The sequence below is a fragment of the Crinia signifera genome, chromosome 7, assembly GCF_055691185.1.
Source record: "Crinia signifera chromosome 7, ASM5569118v1, whole genome shotgun sequence".
NCBI lineage: Eukaryota > Metazoa > Chordata > Amphibia > Anura > Myobatrachidae > Crinia > Crinia signifera.
Window position 1 is genome coordinate 13,064,222 of NC_139223.1, and position 19,086 is coordinate 13,083,307.

A 19,086-nucleotide genomic window follows, 5' to 3' on the forward strand; every position below is an offset into this window, starting at 1 on the left:
CCCTGACACAGTTTTAGCATTACGTAATAACAAAACCTTGGCAGGGCATCCTGGGATCTGTAGTTTAACAACAGCTGGAGAGCCACACGTTGGCCAGTCCTGCACTAGGTGATGTGCCTGGTGTGAGGTTCCGATCCACCAGATCCCACAACATATGGCGGCCATGCGGGATGTCGGCCAAATTCTGAGGTATTTTTAAAGGGGCAATTGTTTACAAGGCATGGCATGTAAATGATTGCCCCTTTAAAAAAAACCTTAGTTTGGCCAGCATCTCCCATGGTTGCCAAACGTGGATGCTATCACATATTGCAGTCATTTTTTTTTTACGATGTAATACCTCCAATAAACACAATCTGTTCTTGAAACAATTTCTTTTCAAATGAAGGTACTGTATAATAACTATTATTAGTCTTCCGCGGGAACTTTGCTTAATGCCGAGGTTACAGGTATGCTATTCTGTCACCTCGCACCTCGCTAATCAGCCCTCATCTCCTCAATGCCCCTTTTTCCATCATCGGTAGTGCCCCTCATTCATGCAACTTGCAGTTTCTGGAAAGTACAGGATGTTGCTACCTTCTGAGATAACCCACCAGGATAACTGGTTTATGTGCTTCATTCTCCAAATATAAAGGAACCACATTTGGTGGACATGATCCAAAGTTATAAAGCTAAACACAATAGGTGTTTGTTACTTTCTATTTGTCCAAAGAACTTTTAGAACAAGCCATAAGATTCTCCTTCAAACATGGATAGATGGTGATCAAAGAGGAAAGGAGGCCACAGTCAATGAAGTGGGAAGAGTGAGTGGAACTTGGGCATGAACTGTAGAGAGAGCAGAAGACTGTGCATTCTGTAGGGTTTTTTAGGGTTCTGTTGGTGTGTGAAGAGTCTGAACTTGATTCTGTACAGGTCTGGTACCAGGAGGTGGCCGAGGTATTGAGTAGGTAAATAGAAGACAAGTAGGTTCCAATTATCTAGGCATGGATAGGTGCTGATCAGTGAGGAAGTGAGGCCACAGTCATTGACAAGGTGAAGAGGGCAGTGGAGTGAGTGGATATTGGGCATGAGATGTAGAGCGAGCAGAAGGCTGTTGGTTCTGTTGGGTTCTGTAGGGTTTTGTAGGTGTGAGAGGTGTATGAACTGGATTCTGTGCAGGACTGGTACCAGGAGGTGGCCGAGGTATTTAGTGGGTAAATAGAAGGCGAGTAGGTTCCAATTATCTAGGCATGGATAGGTGCTGATCAGTGAGGAAGTGAGGCCACAGTCATTGACATGGTGAAGAGGGCAGTGGAGTGAGTGGATATTGGGCAGGAGATGTAGAGCGAGCAGAAGGCTGTGGGTTCTGTTGGGTTCTGTAGGGTTTTGTAGGTGTGAGAGGTGTATGAACTGGATTCTGTGCAGGACTGGTACCAGGAGGTGGCCGAGGTACTGAGCGGGTAAATAGAAGACGAGTAAGTTCCAATTATCTAGGCATGGATAAGATTGTTGTGGGTGGGTTGTGAGAAAACTGCACCACAGACCTGTTATTTGGTTGTAGCAGCTGGGTGCACCACTTACTACCCGAATACTTGTGAAGATAAACAAGTGGGGGTGGGCACCCTGCGCTTACTGACCAAACTAAAGAAGTTAACATACACAGTGGTTAGGTAAACAAGTGAATATTTTATTTAAACTGATAGCATGCAGAACTTGTACATCATAATTAAGTGATGCTTAAAGGTAATTGGGCATTAATAAGGATTATTTTAAAACATATTGAATATGTGGTATAAAATATATATCTATACTCCTAATTCCGGTATACAGAACACAGTGGGACTGGGGGACACAAAACAAACATAAATATAAGTTCAGTACGGTATGCAGCAAATGCTGAGTGTGATTCCTTTTTGGAAAGTCGAAACAGGATTGGTACCTGGTTATCCAAGGTGCAGGGGTGTCTGCCGGCAGACTTACCCTTCCGTGCCGTGTGTGTGCAGCGGCAGTGGGGGTGGGGGGGTATCCACAATCATCATGGATAAGATAAGATTGTTCTCTGAGTGGATGTATATCACACATAGAAACAGTAATGGCCTTTCATTGCCGACCTGTGCCCCTGCCAGCTGGGTAACACCTACAGAACGCTAGTTGGCTGAAGCTACGTATTCTCTGCAGCTCGGGCCGGTCAGGTAAGGCATGCATTCTGCCCTGACAGTAAACATCACACTCCCGTGCTGTAGATAACAGAGCTCGGGCTTCTCTCCGCTGCCAATGGGTTTCTGACACGACCCAAGCAAGTCGTCATCATATCTGTTATCTTCGTCCCAAACCTCCACCTTCAAGAGGGAGGTAGAGCTCAGTTGCACAACCCCGAGCTCGAACCTTAAATCCCACTTAGGATTATCATTGTTCCATATAGTCGGGGTCTGACTGGCGTGCACCCCAAAACTGAATTTCACGTAGGCATCGGTCTTAGATCCGTAATCACCCCAGAGACCTGTGGCCTTCTGTATAGTTACCACTAATTTGGCCAGTCCTCTTTTAGAGGGGCAGCAGTTAGTGCTCATGCCCTGGCCTCCATTCCCGCCATGACACACGCATACGCACTCCGCCCCAGCACTCGGCGAGGAACCCGCGGGGCAGGAACAATTCCTACTCAATGCCTTCCCCATGATGTAGTCACTGACGGCCTTCCTGAGGTTCTCCTGTTGGGGCCCTCTGAATCTGACAAGGTTGTGGATGGGTTCCAGGGAGTAGGAGATGGTATCAGGGTCTGTCTTGAGGCTGTCTATCCACGTGTCAAACGCTGTGGAACTATCTGTGTTCTTTGAGTCAAAGGATAACTGATCGAACGTAATTTTGCCACCACTTATCTAAAATGAAAGGTCAAGACAAGAGAGAGATGTTGTTATTTAGGGGGAGATGTACAATGTCAGGCCTTCTATAGAGTAGAAAAGTGAAGAAGTTGCCTTAACTAACCAATCAGCTTCTTCCTATCATTTTATTTATTTATTTATTGTATTTATTTACAGTTTCCTATATAGTGCAGCATATTCCAACGCGCTTTACAATTGGAATCAACAGTGATAGGACAAACTGGGTAATCACATACAAACATAGAGGTAGGAGGGCCCTGCTCGCAATTCCATGTGTCTACTTACAGTAAGCCCTGTCGACCTTTAGTGGATGACCAAATGTATGTCAATCTTCTTACTTTCAACGCTGTGCCTGATACCCACTTGTAGTACACTTTATATGTAACATGCATTAGAAACGCGCTGATGTGCCCAGCTTCAGCCAGATAAAGGTTTGCTGGGTGACTGCAAATAACTGTCACAGTTTCCAGACCACCCAGCAGGTCTAAGGAGTAAATTTATTACAGCTTCTAAAAATAAAAAGATGTGATGTTTCCCATAGCAACCAATCAGATTCTGTCTCTCATTTCTCTATTGCATCCTAGAAAATAATGGAGATAAACTGATCGGTTGCCATGGGCAACATCACCTCTTTTCATTTTTAGAAGCTGTAGTAAATTTACCCCTAACTGTCTTAGTTTCAAGGCCACCTAAACGTCACGTGTTCCATTCTTAGAAGAAATGAGATAAATATGGAAGTGGTGTATCAGAGCTAACCAATCAACAACTGTTATTTTACACTTTACTTTATCTCTCCCCATGCTTTGTTAGACCCACGCTATAGTCCTTTAGATGAATTCCCAGGTCACCTGCCTCCAGCCTAGAACCCACCTGCCAGCTCCTGTCATTGAACGTCTGGTGGAAGCTTTGTCCTTCGGTGGCTCTCTGGCTGAGATCTTTGCATGCGCTGGCCTTGACGTTGGCCTCCATCTTGCCGGTGACGGCGGCTGAGGCCTCCAGACTCAGACAGTCCTTCAGTTCATCCACCGTCATACCATCCATGGTCACTCGGCATGTCCTGACTGCGGTGAAGTCTATGGCTCGGCCCCCCACGTCTGCTTGCCGGATGTAATGGGTGCCGTAGATGCTGATTAGTTGATTATATTGTGCTTGGGTCTTGGCGTCATAAGCGGCTGGCAGTGATTTCAGGGCATTGTAGAAGTGTCTGGTCAGCGGAGGTCTGTACGAGAGGTGGAAGCTGGTAATGACAAAACAGAGCAGGTGTCAGGGACCATGTGCCCAAAAGCCTGCATTGTGGCATAGTGGTTAGCATTGCTGCCTCATAGCAGGAGGGCCATTGGTTGCAATCAGACATGGGTCAGGAGTTTTGACAAGGAAGTCCTGTAAGCTCACATGGACAGCAACTGAACTATTGTACATTCAGCACTTGGGGTACTATGGGTGTGCTCTATAAACAGGTTATAAGAATAAGAACTGTTGGGATTGTGGCTGCTTGTCAGAGATGGCCTTCTGACCTCCAGCATTCTCTGTGCCGGGACGCCACAACCAACCCCACATGAACATAGCATTATAATGGGGAAAATATCCGGCCTTGGAGAGAGGTAAAGTGGAGAAGTTTGTATATATGCTTTTCAGTGCTGTATTATTTTACTATTATGCGTCTATTACAGTCGTTAGATGACATTTATAAGCTGGGCGACCTCTTCCTCTCCAAGACTTGATCCATCTCTACTACAGGACACTTTATACCTCTAGAAGCTTCTTTTATTGCAAGTGTCCAAAACGTGAATCACTGCTAACAGAAGTTTATACCAGTATGAAGATCTCCATTAGAGTTATCTCCTGATCTCCTTGGTGCTACTCTTGTGAAGTTGTTGTTGCAACCACATGTGATTTGTATAATTTCCATAATCTGATTCATTTATTCTTTAAATACTGATTGTAAAAAAGCTGTAATTCCTTATTTGAATAATTAGCTGGTGACCACTACACTGACACACAGTTGACACATGATAACTAACAGAAAAGGCAGAATAGTGAGGTTTAAGCCTTAATCGTAACCTGTAGAAAACATTGTAGTAGGGGGTTGAAAACCATGGTCAGTGCAGGTGGCATACAAGGATAGTCAATAAAGAGGCTGAGATGAGGGCAAGTGGCAGACAAGAATAGCTGTGATCACAAACCATGGTCAGGGCAGGTGGCAGACAAGGATAGTCAATAAAGAGGCTGAGATGAGGGCAAGTGTGAGACACAAATAACTGATCACAAACAATGGACAGGGCAGGTGGCAGACAAGGATATTCAATAAACAGGCTGAGATGAGGGCAAGTGGCAGACAAGTATAGCTGTGATCACAAACCATGGTCAGGGCAGGTGGCAGACAAGGATAGTCAATAAAGAGGCTGAGATGAGGGCAAGTGGCAGACAAGTATAGCTGTGATCACAAACCATGGTCAGGGCAGGTGGCAAACAAGGATAATCAATAAAGAGGCTGAGATGAGGTCAAGTAGCAGACAAGTATAGCTGTGATCACAAACCATGGTCAGGGCAGTTGGCAGACAAGGATATTCAATAAACAGGCTGAGATGAGGGCAAGTGGCAGACAAGTATAGCTGTGATCACAAACCATGGTCAGGGCAGGTGGCAGACAAGGATATTCAATAAAGAGGCTGAGATGAGGGCAAGTGGCAGACAAGTATAGCTGTGATTACAAACCATGGTCAGGGCAGTTGGCAGGCATGGATATTCAATAAAGAGGTTGAGGTGAGGGCAGATAGAAGACAACATTGGCTGTGACCACAAACCATGGTCGGGCCGGTGCATGAATAGTTTGAGATCATTCAGACAGCAGACAAGAATAGTACGGGATGAGAGTGAAACACTAGCAGCCTTATCGAGCATTTGAGTTTTCTCACACCAGACATACTACTTATACTTAGTATAGTGCTATAATGTATTCTTTATCATGGTCTCTCTGTTGGTGATCACAGACTCTCGTAAACGGATTTGGTATGAAATACCGACGGTCAAAATCCCAACAAGGTCAAAATCCCGACACAGTCAATATACCGACATTTAAAATCCTGACAAGGTCAAAATCCCGACATTTACAATCCCGACAAGGTCAAAATACCGACATATAGAATGTAGACAGGTGAAAAAGTCAACATGACTTTCGTCCGACAGGTCGCGAGGTTGACATGGGTTTAGTCACTGTTTTTTGACCCGAATGTCGACACAGTCGACATGGAAACAGTTGGAAGTCAACTGCAGCCCGTCGCATCGGTCGCTTCACTTGCAATGCTTCGGGCACGGTGCCTCGCTGCGCTTGGCACACTATTTTATTCTCCCACCACACCGTAGTGGATGGTAGGGCATGAAATACCGCCTGTCGGCACATGTCGGCTCAAAAAACAGTGAAAAAACCCATGTCGACCTCGCGACCTGATATTTTGACCTTGTCTGTACTTTGACCTTGTCGGAATTTTAAATGTCTGTATTTTGACCTTGTCGGGATTTTAAATGTCTGTATTTTGACCTTGTCGGGACTTTAAATGTCTGTATTTTGACCTTGTCTGTATTTTGACCTTGTTGGGATTTTGACCGTCGGTCAATGGTTGTCGGGATTTTGACCGTCGGGATTTTGACTGCATCCCTCTTAAACAAGTCCCAGATATAGAAATGAGCATTCCCAATAATGAAACCTGAACAATACTGATCAGTGATAGTAAGTTCTTGAGTGTCAGGGAAGGTGAGTAATGCCATCGTAACAATGAAAATGAATATGCACTGGAAGCCCAATTTGTATCTCAGCCACTGTTCATTATCCTGAAACTACTAAATTGTAGGTGATAGTGTATATCCAGCCTGAAGCCACATGGCGAGGGTCTGCACACACAAACATTATAATATAACCTGTATAGCCAATGACTGAAATTGGAACTAATGGAACTATTGAGTATATTTGGACTTCTTCATGAGGACAACGAGAAGCTCCCTGAGGACAATATACCTGTAATAGAAGCAGCTCAGCTGCTGTTTGATGAAGGTATAGCGGTCACTGCTGGTCTTACTCTGGGCAAACTGTGCCAGCTGTGACTGGGATCCTGCCAGTACCAGCTTGGCGTTGGCTGATTTATGATTTAGCTCCAGTCCGGCCTCCCAGTTATTCTCCACATGGGATGCAGACTCCTCAGCTAGGGAAGCCACTGTCTGAGAGACCCCACTGCTGATCTTCCTCTCACAGTGCGACTGGGGCTTCCAATCCACCAGACCCAGGGGCAGCTTCTGCCACGTGTTATCCATGTATGGGTTGCTGCAGACAGTGCACGTTTCATCTGAGGTTTCATACTTCTGTAGATCTATGACGTACGCTCTCGTCTTCTTCATCGTCACAATGTCCAGTCCCTCTCCCAGGAGGTTGTGACCGGGAACAAAGTGGAGTTTATGGCATTCTGCTTTCTTAGCAGTCCGACAGGCGTAGGTGAGTGGGGGGTGAGTTTGGGTGGAGGTAGTGGGGATGCACATAAGAAGAATGACCATGAAGAACATTTTCTGATTGCTCTGTGAATATTCTTAATCCTGCATAGAAAAAAAGGAACATAGAGTCTCCATTACTATGGCAACACACCGTGACCAATAAGGCTGCTTGTATATTTTATTCTACATTACACTTCTATATATCTACGATACAGTATACCAGACAGGAAGAAGCCTTTCCTCATTACTCATTATGATTTTTTCAGGAACACACATAAATTGCTAACAGATTATAACATGAACACTGGACTGTCTGCAACTTGTAGGTACTACCAGTATTTATTGGAAGAGCTGTTTTCCATACCATTATAGCATTTGCCTAATCATTATTTACACCAGAAACTATAACTAAACAAATATGTTTATTTAAATAAATGTTTTTGTTAGCAATTTTTTTTTTTACCCTAATTCATTTACTAGCAAAAGCATCAGCATGCTATGGATGAGTTCACACCAGCAGATAAGAAGACCCTGTGTGATCAAGTGCTTCTGTCTTTCTTCTGTCCGGGGTTAAATAAATGGGGGATAATAGGTTGTCAGCAGGGAATCCTGCTCAGCTATAGCGAATCACAGTACTTACAGCAAATCACTGTCATTGCAAAGAAACTCCCTACTGGCACCCCTGGCAGAGCCTGAAGAATCTGGAAGGATTAGTATGATGCAGGCCAGCAAGAAATTTATGTCTGAAATAAGAGCCTCCCGCAGGAGGAAACTATGCTCTCATGGGGGTCTATGGCATTATTCAGATCTTATGGCAGTGCAAATTTGTTCTCAAAATGGGCAAAACCATGTGCACTGCAGGTGGGGCAGATGTAACATGTGCAGAGAGAGTTACATTTGGGTGGGGTCACGGGTGTGTTGAAACTGAAATCTAAATGCAGTGTAAAAATAATGCAGCCAGTATTTACCCTGCACAGAAACAAAATAACTCACACAAATCTAACTCTCTCTGCCCCACCTGCAGTGCACATGGTTTTGCCCATTTTGAGAACAAATTTGTACTGCGATCAAATCTGAATAAGGGCCTATGTACAATCTGCATGATATCCAGATGCGATTTTGACTATATCGTCAAAATCTCATCTGGATCTCATGAAGAAAGTCTTGGCTGCATAGACTATATCGTGCAGATCTGCACTATATGTATGCAGATAGCCTAATTGTATACATAGTCAAAATCGCATCTGGATCTCATGCAGATTGTACAAGTGTGTACACAGCATTAGTCTATATCCCAACCAGCTTCCAACTGTCATTTTCAAACTCATTATGTAACACGACAGTTAGGAGCTGATTGACTGGTACTTTATCTCCATCCTGTGTGCACAGTGCATCTATAGTGGAGATCTGATAGTTAAATAAAACTTTCTTTATAACATCTGTTCCTGTTTGAGGTGCAGGATGCACTATTATTATATGCCCATTTATATCACCGGTACTCTTTACCTAGCACGGCGCCCACGATCTCCATCGCGGGCGTCGCGGGTAAAGAAATCGCGGGGATCGCGGGCATCGCGGTCAGTACATTAACGGCCGCGACGCGATGCCCGCGATCCCCGCGATTTTCCATAGGGTTCAATGTTAAATTTAGTGCTGCCCGCGATTTCACATTCAATGCTTCAATGGCCGCGATTTGGCCATAGGAATCAATGTTAAATGGGCCACAGAGCCCAAATAGGCACAATTAACACTTAAATGTCCCCCAAAATTTGTAACGCCACCCCCGATCCACGCCCAAATAGGCACAATTAACACTTAAATGTCCCCCAAAATTTGTAACGCCACCCCACGATCCACGCCAACCCGAAGCGTGGCGAGCGCAGCGAGCCCGCGAGGGGCGGCGGTACGCGTCCTCTGACCTTTTCATACCCCCACTATCCACGTCGGCGTGGAGTTGAGAATAGAATAGTGTGGCGAGCGCAGCGAGCCACCGAGCCCGAAGCGTGGCGAGCGCAGCGAGCCCCGCGAGGGGACGCGGATACCTTCACAGGTAAACGTGGCCCTACGCGGGCTTCACAGGTATCCGCTGCGCTCGCCACGCTTCGGGCTCGGTGGCTCGCTGCGCTCGCCACACTATTCTATTCTCAACTCCACGCCGACGTGGATAGTGGGGGTATGAAAAGGTCGGAGGACGCGTACCGCCGCCCCTCGCGGGCTCACTGCGCTCGCCACGCTTCGGGTTGGCGTGGATCGTGGGGTGGCGTTACAAATTTGGGGGGACATTTAAGTGTTAATTGTGCCTATTTGGGCACAATTTAACTATTTGGGCATTTAACATTGATTCCTATGGCCAAATCGTGGCCATTGAAGCATTGAATGTAAAATCGCGGGCAGCACTAAATTTAACATTGAACCCTATGGGAAATCGCGGGGATCGCGGGCATCGCGTCGCGGCCGTTAATGTACTGGCCGCGATGCCCGCGATCCCCACGATGGGCGCCCAACTAAGTAAAGAGTACCATATCACCTTGCTTAAACCAGTATAGAATGACTGGGGTAATGGAGGACTATTACCTGGAGCATATGACTATAACACACAGCTCTTGTGTTGTGTTCCAGTGGTCACTGTGCGTGGGCAGGGGAATCATACACAGGGATAACACCGATGCCTATGTGACGATTACTGAAACCATTACTTGGGTTTACTCAGAAACAGAAATGTTGTAATGTCACAGTCTTGGGTGAGGACGTCCATTTCCCCATATACGATGGTGTGACATTCTCATAACACCCACAGAACATGCCCTGTGTCTTATATGTGTTCTTTGTGTGAAATAATATTTCTTGGTATCTAGTCTACTATATAAAAGTGAAAATTTGTCTTTCTATACAAATCCACAGTTTACAAGCCAAGATCGTGAAATTTTACTTGCGAGCGTATTAAAACATGGCGGAGGCGACTAAAATAATTCTAAATCGAAATGAATTACCATTCATTTTTAATTAAATAAAAACCACAATTTTTGCTCTGCGCTCATTCCGATTACCAAGATCATCGGTCACACCCACTGATACAAGTCCATGACATCATATGCTCAGTGCGACTCACACCGATGCACAGACTGCCGATAAACTCTGAACTGAGCAAAATTCAGATTTGGAACTCTCTTTCTCTCTAATATATAAATGCGAAAATTTGTCTGTCCTTCTGTCTTTCTATACAAATCCACAGTTTACAAGGGAAGATTATGATTTTTACACACGGGCGTATTAAAACAAGGCAAGTAATAAAATTCAAAATCAAAATTAATTACTGTTAATTTTTTTATAAATGTTTTGCTGTACGTCATATGTACTGTATGTTCCAGCATAACTCCGGAATGACTGCAGTAAATTACACCAAACTTGGTGCACATATTACTTCCTATCTGGGAACAAACACTGTGGAGGTAAGACACACCTAGCACCCCTAGATGCGGGGCAGCAGCACAGAGTATTTCAGCAGACAGCATAACTCTGGAATGACTGGAGCAATTTACACCAAACACATATCAGTTATAATTTGTGAACAAATACTGTGGGGGTAACAAACCCCCAGCATGTTGGCAGATTATGTAGCGGTGCATGCGGTGTTGTTAAATCTTGCGGTGTAGTTAAATGACACACTTTGGAAGCTTAACCAGGAATGTAGGTTTATTGGGGTGCGCACAGAGATAACAGTCAGTCAAAGGTTAACTTGCAGGTATGCAATATATAGCAGATATATATATATATATATATATATATATATATATATATAACAGGTAGGTATACACAGGTAACACAGTATATACAGTGTACTGTATGTTTACCGCTAGGGTAAAAACAAGGCGCTGTTTAGGGCTTGATTTAAATTCAGCAGCAGTGTTGAATTAGGGATAGTCAGTCCCTTGATACATAATAAGAACAAAAGGTTTTAAAACTGAGCTTGAGGAAGGAGCAACACAGTAAATTCAAAACAATTTATTCACTGATATAACGACATACTAAAAATACATGTTACATACACTCTAATTGTCAATTTAAAAATTGCATCATGCACCATTTTTAAATGTCAATTAGTGTATGTAACATGTATGTTTAGTATGTCATTGTATTAGTGAATACATTTTTTTAATTTACTGTGCTGTTCGTTCCTCAAAGCGCAGTTTTAAAACCCCTTTTTTTCTTGTTAGGTATACACAGGTATGGTACAGGCAATTAGAAAAAAACATTCTTAGTGGTACTGTGCTGCATGCCAACGGTGTGCACTGAAAAATGGGTGCGGTCAGGGGTGTGACCATATGACATGAGGGGGAGTAGCTACATGACAAAAAGGGGCATAACCAATTTTACAGCCCCCTTTCTTTGCACTCTGAAGTATGCAGAGAGGTATTAGTACAATGGGCAAAAAGGGGAGAGTTGGCTGCGGGGAAGAGGAGGAGCCACTGGTTAGACTGAAATCTCCATCATCCATCCTTCTGTGAGGAGGAGGAGGAGGAGGTGGAGAAGCGTGGATGATGGAGTATTCAGGAAGAGGACATGGGGCCTTCAAGTTGCATACCCCACTCAAGCAGCTGCGGCTGGTTACTATCAGTATCAGGAGCTGGGAATCCTGCAGCTTGCTGATGAACCCAGCATGCAAATAACATACTAGCGACAGGCATGTCTGTATTACTCCTTTTACACTGCCACAAAAACCCAGGTTTTTCCCTTGTGTGCAGCATCCATTCACCTCGCGGATGGGGACTGGGAGGGTGCACCTTGGTGCTGGGCTTGCTCCCAGAGTGGCAGTCTGGGGCTCGATGCAGCGATCCCAGTGCTTGGAGATGATGTCAGGAACAGTCTCCGTTGGGAGGGGGCGCGTACAGTTGCCGGGACAGACTGCTGTGTAAAAGGAAACAAACACCAAGTCGCACCTGGGTTGAAGCTGGGTCCATAAACCTGGGTGTGAGCAGGCATTTTGGTGTAGAAGGGGTATTACTAAGAAGCAGTTAGCAAGCAGCACCACCTGCGCACTGGAGGTCCCTTTCTGAGTACTGCAGGCCCCTTTTCATCTGCCCATCTGATGGAGATCCATTGGGCCAAATGTAATAGGGTGAGAGTTTCAGAAAGTGAGAGATTTTGGGAGAGTTTTCCCATGTTTTTTAAAGCAGCAATCAATTACATGGCAAAATCAGGTTGCCAGGTTGATTTTGCCATGTAATTGATTGCTGCTTTAAAAAACATGGGAAAACTCTCCCAAAATCTCTCACTTTCTGAAACTCTCACCCTATTACATTTGGCCCAGCATGTCTGTTGGGTCCCCAATCTGCCCCCCACACACACACCCCACCCCACCCTGCAGGTGAGCATATGGGGGATGATGGGAGGGAGGCAAGTGAAGTTACCAGGCAGGCAGGCTGAGGCTCCAGTCCTGTGCGTATCCCATGTCACAAGTCCCGGCCGAGTCCCGACTCCCGCTGGAGGCTGACGTGGTGATGTCCTCTGTGTTTCCGGCTGCTGCCCAGCTGCGCATGCGTGTCCCGCCGGAGGCTAAGCTAATAACATTGTCTGAAGAGCGGCGCAAATTATGGAGTCATGACATCACTCCTCCTGTGCAGGCGTAGTGATCGCTTTCCGGGTGATATGGTGGTACGGGGTACCAGCACAATATATTTTAGCGGTACGCCGTACCACCCCGTACCGCTATACTTGCACCCCTGGGTACAGGTGTATGGTGCAGGTACTTATCATTATCCTGCCGCTTGCAGATGACAGGAGGTCTCTATGCTGAAGCAGGGAAGTCTGCACAGCGTGTAGACTTGAAGCTTGAGGTATGTGAGGGCAGCTGGGGCTAGTGCTGCGGCACTGTGTGCAGGGAACTCTCCCTATGGCAGTGATTGACAGGTCATCCAGTGGGTATAGCTGCGGGGTTATAGCAGCGTGTTCTCTCCTCCTCAGCGTGATCTTCTCTCAGGGTGCACAGTGCGGGACATACTATGTTGAGTGATGCAACAGTACAGAGTATTTCAGCAGACAGCATAACTCTGGAATGACTGGAGAAATTTAGACTAAACTTAAGTGCCGTAGCCTTATGAATATTCCCTGTGACAAACCGCTAACCGAGCCAGGTCATTGTACTGTGAGCTCTCCCTCCGTGTAGCACATGTGCAGGGCAAGAAATGGCCGCAAATAGGAAATACACATTATATACAGGAAACATTAACAGTTCAGCACAATGGCCCTTATTCTGGTTGGTGCGGCCGGAGCCGCACACGGTGCTCCGGCCGCACAAACCAATCCCCGCCCACGAGACGGATCGCCACGGCCGTCCGTACACGGACGGCTGGCGATCCGCATAAAAATGGTGGGGCGTACGCCTCCACCATGGTGGGAGCTGCCCCCTGCATTCGATGGTCGTCGACCATCGAAGGCAGGGCCGCACGCCACAGCAGCTCCCGCAAGCTGAGACCACACGGACAATCGTCCGTGTGATAGCTTGTATGGGGGCTGAGAGCTGACATCTGGCGACGTCAGCTTTCCGCCCCCATCAGTGGCGTCATGCCCTGATTAGCATGCATACGCCCCGCGTTTGCATGGGAACGCCCATGAAACGCGGGGCGTATACATAGGGAAATGAGGGTATGAAGCCCCTCACGCCCCTATACGCCCCCTTTGCGGCGGACGAAATACGTCTGCGGCGAATGGGGCTGCACATGCGCAGATTGACCTCTGCGCATGTGCAGACTAAAAACATCGGCGGTACGGCCGCACGCGGGCTGTACCGTCCGATTTAGAATAAGGGCCATGAGAGGTCAGGATCAGTCATTACAAGACTACAAGCAATATGTAATAAAAGGTGGCGTGGCGGAGAGAATTCATATAGAGAGGGTGGGGGCGAGAGAGAGAGAGAGAGAGAGAGAGAGAGAGAGAGATGCACAAGAGGAAAAAAAATAGGAGAGAATATGTCACCAAAAATATAGATAATAGGGGGGGGGACGGGGGGGACAGGGGGGCCCCGGCGCGCTTTCTCACCCAGGGCCCTAAAATGAATAATTTCAGCAGCACATTATGGGGCCGAATTCCTCCCCTTCCCCGATGGTCACGGTTTGCGTTCGGCGGTGGTTTTAGGGCCTGATTCACTCATCAGCAAAGTTATAGATGCCAGACAGAGTGAACCCCCCCCTCACCAATCTGCGAGCGAATTACACACGGACCGCTATTCTCTGCAGATCCATACGCATCTTACCAGCTAATGATTCCCCAGTCTGCACAGGTGTGAGTAACTCTGACCCTTCCGCACCTCTGCGACAGAATCAGGCTGATCGGGGGCCGCAGCTGACGTCACGGACCTTCCCTGAAATTTCCTGGGCACGCCTGCGCTTTTCTTGATACCCAGAAAACTGAAGGTTACCACTCCCGAACGTCGGATTCCTGTCCGTCAGATTGCGAGGGGATTGCGGTTAGATGCATATGCTATTGTGGTTTGCTATTTGCCCTGGTGCATGTACGATCTGTACGCATGCAACGACATTGGATAATAGATAGGATTGCGAATTCGCACAACAGCGATCAGGTCTGAATAACCCCTTTAGTTTGTACCATGGGCACATTATGGAGACCGTTACAGAGTACAAGCCTGCGAGCAGGGCCCTCTCACCTCTCCGGTCTTGTATTTGTTTTTCAGTTGTACAGCGCAGCAGAATAGGCTGGTGCTATTTAAGTAACTGTTACCTCCTGTATGCAGCATAGCCCCACTCTGTAAGTAGGTAGATTTATGTATAATGAACAGTGCTGAGACACAGCAAGGTACCCGCACAATGGGCCTAATTCAGGATGTCTCGCAAAACAAATCGCTATTTGATGATTCCGCTATTCTGTGTGCATGCCGCGGTGTGCATGCGTGAGCCCTGAAACTGTGGTCGCATTCTAGAAAATGCAACCACGGTCTAAGGGCCAGTGGGAACGGTGGTGCAGTGTTAGGAAAGCAGTGATGTGGCATTGGGGGGGGGGGACAATGGAGGAATGTCCATACCGACTGCAGTGTGGGCCGTGGCGGTTACGACCTAAATCATGATGGTCCTAGTTATGAGAGCGCTTTGCAATTCAGTGAAGGACTTGAACCTGGCACATGGGGCAGTCTTGCCCTGGGCTGGGCGGCCCCCCAAATGCTACAGAAACCTTTTGTAGTTTTGCATAAAATCACACCCTGCCCTGAATACACATATACCAGAATGCCACCCTCTGCCCCCTAACACACATGTCATGCCCCCCTCCCTTAAAGGGCAATCATTTACAAGGCATGATTTTGTACTATAAGTGATTCCTCTTTAGTACCAAAGAGTCACTGGACACAGGAGACCACTTGCGCATGTACAGGGTGATGTGGCCACCACAAGAAATGCTGGGAGGGATCAGATCAGATCCCTCTCCATAGGAATAAGGAAAAAAGCACCTAGCAAAAGCTGCTGTTATTCTCCATAATGAATCCCCGGGATGTGGGGCTTAGTACATAAGGAAATGCAGGAAAAACCTTATAAAGCAGCATTTTCTAAGTAGTACATCCCACACTGGGAGAGACTGTTCCCATATAATTCTAACAACATAAATACAAGTAACCATCTCCTACAGTAGGAAGATCGATCGTTCCGACAGAGCCCTCCGCCACCATCCGTCGCCTGCTGGAACTCCCCCGCCACCTGCTTCAGCTGCCCCCAGCTCCCCCCTAACCCTGCCCGTCTCCCTGAAGTGGAGATGGGCAGAGATTCCGTCGCTAGATAGATAGATAGATAGATAGATAGATAGATAGATAGATAGATAGATAGATAGGATATAAGATAGAAATAGATAGATAGACAGACAGACAGACAGACAGACAGACAGACAGACAGACAGACAGACAGACAGACAGACAGATAGATAGATAGATAGATAGATAGATAGATAGATAGATAGGTAGGATATAAGATAGAGATAGATAGATAGATAGATAGATAGATAGATAGATAGATAGATAGATAGATAGATAGATAGATAGATAGATAGATAGATAGATAATTAGATAGGTAGATAGATAGATAGGATATAAGATAGATAGAGATAGATAGATAGATAGAAGGATAGATAGAAAGATAGATAATTAGATATATAGATAATTAGATAGATAGGATATAAGATACAGATAGATGGACAGACAGACAGATAGATAGATAGATAGATAGATAGATAGATAGATAGATATTATATAAGATAGATAGATAGATAGATAATTAGATAGATAGATATTATATAAGATAGATAGATAGATAGATAGATATTATATAAGATAGATAGATAGATAGATAGATAGATAGATAGATAGATAATTAGATAGATAGATATTATATAAGATAGATAGATAGATATTAGATAGATAGATAGATAGATAGATAGATAGATAGATAGATAGATAGATAGGTAGATAGATAGGATATAAGATAGATAGATAGAGATAGATAGATAGATAGATAGATAGATAGATAGATAGATAGATAGATAGATAGATAGATAGATAGATAGAAGGATAGAAAGATAGATAATTAGATAGATAGGATATAAGATACAGATAGATAGACAGACAGACAGACAGACAGACAGATAATTAGATAGATAGATATTATATAAGATAGATAATTAGATAGGTAGATAGATAGATAGGATATAAGATAGATAGAGATAGATAGATAGATAGATAGATAGATAGATAGATAGATAGATAGATAGAAGGATAGAAAGATAGATAATTAGATAGATAGGATATAAGATACAGATAGATAGACAGACAGACAGACAGACAGACAGACAGACAGACAGATAGATAGATAGATAGATAGATAGATAGATAGATAGATAGATAGATAGATATTATATTAGATAGATAGATAGATAGATAGATAGATAGATAGATAGATAGATAGATAATTAGATAGATAGATATTATATAAGATAGATAGATAGATAGATAGATAGATAGATAGATAGATAGATAGATAGATAATTAGATAGATAGATATTATATTATATAAGATAGATAGATAGATAGATAGATAGATAGATAGATAGATACCCGTTTGCATACCCAGTACACCCTTGTTGGTGAAGACCCATTATTCTGTTACAGTGTAAGCAGTGCTGGGCATTCTGGCCCTACAGTATATAAATACCTATAAGTAGTCCTGGGCCGGTCCATTGCTCCCTACACCTCTATCATATGACAACCATCCCTACCTTCTGCAGATTGTCTGACCTGGTGCAGTCTCCGGCCAGCAGCTCAGTGATGGTATCTGACGGCTGTGCAGAGTGGGACAGGAAGCGGTGGGGGTCTGAGCTGCACCTTATGTGTTCTTTGGGGGAATAATCACACGTTGGTCTCTGTGTCACTGCTCAGTGATCACAGTCCTGATACATAACATTGCAGTGCTGGGAGCGGGACCACAACTATAATGGCCGCACCCTGAAAACGCTGCCTCGCTGCTCCAAAATGCTGCTGCCCCCCCATCGTGTCATCGCCAAACCTCATCATAAACAAGATGATCTGCGATTCTCAGGAATACTGAGGGGCTAGCTCAATTATTCCCAAAATACAAAAATTTTGAAATTAGTATTCAAAGTTGATTGCTATCTATGTCGAGATACGCCAACATGGACACCATATAAGTGTACTGTTCCCCCACCTCCCCCATCTCCTGAGTCAGTGAACAGCCCAGTACTGAGCCAGTGGGGTGGTTTAATCAGCAGTATTGTGATTTGTACAGCTATGTATTGTGACAAGGATCGCATACACGGGATTCACAGCATACAGATGAATTCCATAGGCAAGCGTAGTTACAGGCAGCAGCATACAGGTAATCATAGCATAGAACAGACTCTCTCAGATGCTCCAGTGGTCCCTACCATAGCTCACACCCCGGCCTATCGCTTGGGCAGCTAATCCACCGTCAGGAGCATTTACCCTCTGCCCTGGAAACACTTATATCAGGAGATCACAGGTGCTGCTGATTACACACCTGGCTTCTGCTACTGCTCCAACGCCTGGTCTGGATCCTCCACATTACTCTCATATAGAGAGATGCTGTCTCTGCCACACTATATACAGAGGGGTGGAGATACGCGTCCTCCGACCTTTTCATACCCCTACTATCCACGTCGACGTGGAGTTGATTTTATATAGTGTGGCGAGGGCAGCGAGCCACCGAGCACGAAGCGTGGCGAGCGCAGCGAGGGGATGCGGAATACGAGCACAGCGATCCCTGCGAGGGGACGCGGAATACATGTTAAGTAATCCGCGGGGCTCGCTGCGCTCGCCACGCTTCAGGCTCGTATTCCGCGGCCGCTCGCTGCGCTCGCCACGCTTCGGGCTCGGTGGCTCGCTGCCCTCGCCACACTATATAAAATCAACTCCACTCCGACGTGGATAGAGGGGGTATGAAAAGATCGGAGGACGCGTACCGCCGCCGCTCGCCACGCTTCGGGTTGGCGTTGATGGTGGGGTGGCGTTAACAATGGGGGGGCATTTTACCTAATAATTAACCATCAGGGTGGGTATACAATAAAAAAAATTGGGTCTGGGGGGCATTTAACATTGGATCCAAGGTAAAATCGGGTCTCAGGTACAATTTAACTTTGGGTCCAATAGCAAAATCGGGTCGGTCGCGTCGCATGGCATCGCATGCCATTATATAGAAGATCTGTTGATGGTCATCCATTAAAGGAA

At 45.5% G+C, this 19,086-nt stretch overlaps 1 protein-coding gene across 2 annotated transcripts; it reads right to left on the reverse strand.

The window, feature by feature from the left end:
• Positions 1 to 1,665: 1,665 nt before the first annotated feature.
• Positions 1,666 to 17,688, reverse strand: PRF1 (perforin 1). Of its 2 annotated transcripts, none has more exons than XM_083155151.1 (4): positions 17,620 to 17,688; positions 6,868 to 7,436; positions 3,726 to 4,092; positions 1,666 to 2,852 (listed from the first exon to the last, which is right to left on the reverse strand). In XM_083155151.1, the coding sequence occupies exons 2-4, from the start codon at positions 7,404 to 7,406 to the stop codon at positions 2,124 to 2,126; spliced, it is 1,635 nt and encodes a 544-aa protein (XP_083011277.1). In that variant the 5' UTR covers positions 7,407 to 7,436; positions 17,620 to 17,688; the 3' UTR covers positions 1,666 to 2,123. The 2 variants fall into 2 exon arrangements, with proteins under 2 accessions (XP_083011277.1, XP_083011276.1); XM_083155150.1 differs by having other exon boundaries at positions 17,601 to 17,671.
• Between the last annotated feature and the right edge of the window lie 1,398 nt (positions 17,689 to 19,086).